At 33.2% G+C, this 5,296-nt stretch overlaps 1 protein-coding gene across 2 annotated transcripts; it reads right to left on the bottom strand.

Annotated features, from left to right (window-relative positions):
* Positions 1 to 87: 87 nt before the first annotated feature.
* On the bottom strand, positions 88 to 4,987 carry LOC125218761 (vesicle transport protein GOT1). 2 transcript variants are annotated; one of them, XR_007176021.1, is made up of 8 exons: positions 4,756 to 4,987; positions 4,612 to 4,677; positions 3,119 to 3,210; positions 2,943 to 3,023; positions 2,454 to 2,551; positions 2,265 to 2,340; positions 1,332 to 1,414; positions 88 to 376 (listed from the first exon to the last, which is right to left on the bottom strand). XR_007176021.1 is itself a non-coding variant. In XM_048120511.1 (7 exons), exons 2-7 carry the CDS (start codon positions 4,637 to 4,639, stop codon positions 1,382 to 1,384), a joined length of 408 nt encoding a protein of 135 aa, XP_047976468.1. In that variant the 5' UTR covers positions 4,640 to 4,677; positions 4,756 to 4,986; the 3' UTR covers positions 1,164 to 1,381. The 2 variants fall into 2 exon arrangements, 1 of the variants encoding a protein (XP_047976468.1); XM_048120511.1 differs by lacking the exon at positions 88 to 376 and having other exon boundaries at positions 1,164 to 1,414; positions 4,756 to 4,986.
* Positions 4,988 to 5,296: the final 309 nt, after the last annotated feature.

Genomic DNA, 5,296 nt, shown 5'->3' on the forward strand with positions numbered 1-5,296 from the left:
TCATCCTTTACTAATAGTTGAAATAATGTGTCGACTAATAATAATGTAATAATATCACACAAATTACAAAATTTGGTCGAATTCTAGTTTGTTTCGCACCTTTAAAATTTAAATAACACATCACCAAGTTTCAAAAATTACAATTGTCCCATGATAATTTTTTCAAGGCCAATATGATGCCGAGTTAGTACAATGTAGATAAATAATAGCGCTAGCTGGATTAATGTGACAATGTAGACGACTGAACGTCGCTTCTAAAAAAGTCAAATGAATTCCTCTTTTCACTCTCTTCTCGTTCTTCTCTCTAACTTACACTCCTCTCTCCATGTTGTTGCTTGACCAACACAATCATGTGTAGATCTTTTTGTCCATCAACCTAGTTTCAATTTTTACAAATCTAATTAGAAGGAACAAATAAGAAATTTTAAAACTTTGTTACTCCCTCCATCCCACTAAAAGATATCCACATTGTGTAGTACGAGATTTTAGCAAGAGTGGTTAGATAGAGCAAGTCTAGAGAAAAATGCAATTGAATATTTTTAATAAGAGAGAAAAGGGGAATTTATTTCCAAATATAGAACGTGGACATCTTAAGTAGGACAAACTAAAAAAGAAAGATGAACATCTTTAGTGGGATGGAAGGAGTATTTGTCATTAAATTTTAAAAGGTGTTGGATAAACCATAAGTGACTTATTTTGATGGCGGTACATGTTTTAATCAACACATGTAAACTATGACAGATAGAAATATATTGAAATATTATTAGTAAAAAATTAGGTCCTATAAAAAAAGGTGACTACTAATTTTTGCGGTCGACCCAAAATGACAAAATAAGACTATTAGTTTGCGGACGAAGATATCAAGAATAAAAATAATCAACCTAAACCATAATGACAGAAACTGCATGGGGAATGAAGCTACCACCTTCATTACTTTGCTTCAGCATTGTGGCGTGATTGCATTTATTATCCGTTTTGAATGGCATCCCATTTTATAAATGTTAGTAGTAAATTTTATGCTATATACCATCATATAAACGTTGTAATATATAGATGTATATGGGGTATTTTATTTCAGTAGATATTAATTTTTATATGTAGATCATTTAATGTAACATCACACACCTCATTCACTCCCTCATTATTTCTTGCAGGCAGTACAGTTTGTAACTACCAAATTTAATTTCATTAATCTACACCACCAGATAACCACTACAAATGTTTGAATATTATGTTTTCTTCAAGTCACCTAAAAAAGCTCATATTTTTGACAGTGTGACAAAGCAACATTTAACCGAAGATTGGTCGAAAGAAGAGATTTAAGTACCTACCCGTGCACAATGTTCCTACTGCTCGAAATCTTTAGAACTGATCAAAACCGTCAAGCAGACCTCTTTGTGAACTGATTAATAAGCTGAAATCAAGTTGAACGAGGCATTAGTAATCAGGATATCGTAATATAATGTGACCACGTACAGCATAGCCCTTTACAGAGATGAAATGCATCACATAAGGAAAGAAAAGAAAGAACAAACTTGAAATTTTGATGAAACACGAAGAGAGCCATTTCCAGATTCAGGACATAACAATAATTTGGCCTTGTAATGATTCACGTGATACTGAGGTGATTGAATTGTCGAAATCTTATGCATACTGTGCAGAAAGTTTAGATGTTCAAATACTTGCATCAGCTAGGACGATGAAATTCAGATTCTAACAAATAGACTTCAACGTATAGAAAGGCCAAAAGTGTTCAAACATTGCACAACATATAGAAAGGCCAAAAGTTTTTTACGTTATACTACCTCCGTCCCTTAAAATAGAAACTATTTCCATTTTTTGTCGTCCCTTAAAAATAGAAACTTTTGAATCTTTCTATTTTAGGACGTGGACCATATAATCCACTAACACTACTTCTACTACTTTTTCTCTTCCTCTCTCTTACTTTAACCATTTTTCTTTTCTTCTCTTTTACTTTACCCATTTTTCTTTTCTTCTCTCTTACTTTACCAAGTGTGCATTAAAACTCGTGCCTATTTAAAAGTTTCTATTTTTTTGAGGACGGAGGTAGTATGTATGAGCAGAACACATAAATACAAGACCCGAACAAGACCGGCTACCAGATTCTAAATTGCATTCCAATCACGAAAGAAAAGCGTTTACCATTTTCTAACAAGACGTTTCACACATTCACTATATTCATCCCACGAAAATCCAAAATCCATTTCTCAAAAGCAAATAATTAGAAGTAGGTATCAACTCACCAGTGCGGGATACTGTAAAATCCAGCCAATTACTGGAATCTGGTAAAGAAATGCCTTTATTGAGGGCCAGAAACCACTGGACAGCGAACCATAAAATTTGAGTCAAGACTAGGTCAAACAAATATTACGGATGACACCATTCCAAAAACAAACAAAGAGAACAGGAACAAAATCAGGACAATTGCATACCTGAAAAGAACAATGCAGCCATAGATCTCCACAAGTATACCAACTACTGGCCATCGGACAAATATAAAGAATATCCCGAGAAGAAAGGAAACTGAACCCTGTTAGATATTTAATAATCATTTACTCGAAACAATAGTATTAGTATATATAAATTATAAAATGTACTAACATTTTTTCACCACCAAGGATGATTATTTTTTGTATATTTTGTACCTTCTGAGAATACCAAAATCTTATGGGGACTTACACTGTTTTATAGAATCCACGTAAATAACTAAATATCAATCTGTCTAAGAATATATTGATAAACATAAGGGAATACTGAGAAATACTGGCAATATATGGATTATTGAAACCAAATACGACAATTTATCTTCTGCAAACAATTACTAACTCTATCAGTAGCCACTAGTATTTCTACAGGATTGGGGTACCAAAATATCCAAAAACACTAATATGTTTCATTCTTCATTCTCCAGAAGCATGTACCTTATAATTCTTCCGGTCTGTGAAGAGTTGCAATGTTGATCGCCAGCCTAGTAAAATGGCTACACCAGTCAGCCAAAAGATCTGATGGCAAAGACAGAGAAAATAATAAACAAATAGATGCCTTCGGAAGAGGGGGGATTTGAGGAAGCTTAATGAACAAAACAAAAGTGTCTTACATTTCCAAGAGCTAGCAAACCTCTGTCAAAAAACAGAATTACGGCAAGAAAGGTGAAGAATATACCAAACCCAATCAGACCAAGACCAATCTCTGCAGAATATTTTATCAGAATGTAGCATAACAATTAACAAGATGTCAGATCTCAGTTAGAATCAACTAGGAATTAAAAGAAAAGGCTTATCACTCAGTATTGCATTGGACTTAACGGATGCATAATAAATTACAGAGTGTCATATACAGTTAATGTATTGGAATTATATAAGCATTTTTTTAACAAAACGGCTGGTAAAATACTCAGGCATGCATAAATTTGCTAATGGATCTCTCTTATATCTGTTTGACTATCACACCCAACCTCTGAATTATGCAAAAGGTTATATACTACTAATAATTTCACTCCAAAAGATACCTTTGCATACTGTGTCGACTGACATTCGCAGATTATTCCTGAACCATGTCCTAGATAGCTTATCCAATTGTTATTTCCATTTTGTTTTAAAATTAATAGCCTGCCTACCTATGAAAACACACATAATACCTAAGTGAACTCATCAATATACTCAAACCTTAAATATATCATCATCATCACATAACCATGTCATAAGTCATTGTTATCCTACTTATACTCACTGCCTTTTCTTACACATTCTTTTTCCCATTTTTTCTTCTCTTTATCTTTATATCATTCAAAAATCCATCGAATAATGATATAATCCATTCTTTACTTTTCTTTACTTATTTCCTTTTTCCATATATTCTCTAATCTCCTCTCTGATATGCTATTGGATCTTTCGAGAAGACTGATTCCACAGAAGGCAGAGGCAGTGACTACGCCTTTACACCCCTTTATTTTCTAACTCAGAACAAATAATACGCTCAAGTTGATTATTTCTAGGTATTGACCCCTTGGACACTGAAAAATGTGACTTGCTTTCTACATAAAACAATTAAACATACTTGTGGAACATTAACATCACCAAACACGAAGAGAACTAACTCCCACTATGATAGCTTAGCAAACTGGTCTAAGTATCATTACGATGATGACACAGAGAAAACAGGAAAACAAATAGCATTGGACCCTGCTTAAATCAAAGAAAAAACAGGGTAAAATAGTATTTGAAAGGAGCAGAAAAACCCACTACGTGCATCGATCATAGATTATTCATTAATACCTCACGTTTCTCGCATTGGATCTATTAGACCTAGAAAAGAAAACTACAATCCTATTAACTCTAAAATATTAGCAAATTGCCTTTCTTGCCTATGTCCTCTAGTTTATGTAAGTATCAGAACATATCTATCCTAAACACTACGGTTGAGAAATATCCATTTCTTAGATGAGAATGGGAAAAAAATAACAGGATAATCAGACTTCATCAAAATTCAAATCCCAACCCCAATTACTAGAGAGATTAACCATACAAATATAACACCAAGCCAAATGAATAAACCTAGAGAGATTAACCACAAAACAAATTAATCACTCACTTTTCTGTTCGCTCAATTCATACGCCATCCTGCCAATCCAACCTAGCTAATCCGAGATTTATTGTTCTGTGACAAGATACGCAAAAATTACCATTAAAACAGCAAGAATTACACAAATCAATTCACACCAAGTAGAGTGAATACCTGAAAGAGTGAGGGCTGGGAATGGACGCGTATTTCGCCTTTTGTAATCAAATTAAAATTCAAATTACGATTACAGTTAATCGACTTGCAGAGGACTATATCAAATTCAGAATTTATGAATGCGATTGAAATTCAGAAAACGGATTGACGAATGATCAGCGGTCGAATCTCAATTTGTCATTTCAAAATGATAGAAAATGTGTAAAACCTTTGGAATTCGCGTATATAGTTTTTACTTTTAACTTTTAAGAGCATATTGCCAGGAAAAATAAAGTTTTATCAATTTTTCAACTCAGCTCAGCTCCCCCAATTTTTAAAATAAATTGAAAAATAAAGTTTTATCAATTTTTCAACTCAGCTCAGCTCCCCCAATTTTTAAAATAAATTGAAAAATATAGTCAGATCTGGATTTGTTTTCAATGAGCAGTGATATAGGGCAAGTTCTGCTTAAGTGTATAATTAGAGACCAAATTTCAACCACAAGATAAAGAAATCAAGGGCTTAAATTTAGCATAGGATTTTGAAATTAGTCCATAAAATT

Source organism: Salvia hispanica, chromosome 4 (assembly GCF_023119035.1).
Source record: "Salvia hispanica cultivar TCC Black 2014 chromosome 4, UniMelb_Shisp_WGS_1.0, whole genome shotgun sequence".
Lineage (NCBI taxonomy): Eukaryota > Viridiplantae > Streptophyta > Magnoliopsida > Lamiales > Lamiaceae > Salvia > Salvia hispanica.

Bases quoted from the DNA above. Each gene is read 5' to 3' on its own strand.
- LOC125218761 (XM_048120511.1), bottom strand. From the start codon at position 4,639: ATGGCGTATGAATTGAGCGAACAGAAAA. The intron at 3,211-4,611 runs GTGAGTGATTAA...AATATTCTGCAG, and splicing joins TGAATTGAGCGAACAGAAAA to AGATTGGTCTTGGTCTGATT. The intron at 3,024-3,118 runs GTAAGACACTTT...CTTTGCCATCAG, and splicing joins GTTTGCTAGCTCTTGGAAAT to ATCTTTTGGCTGACTGGTGT.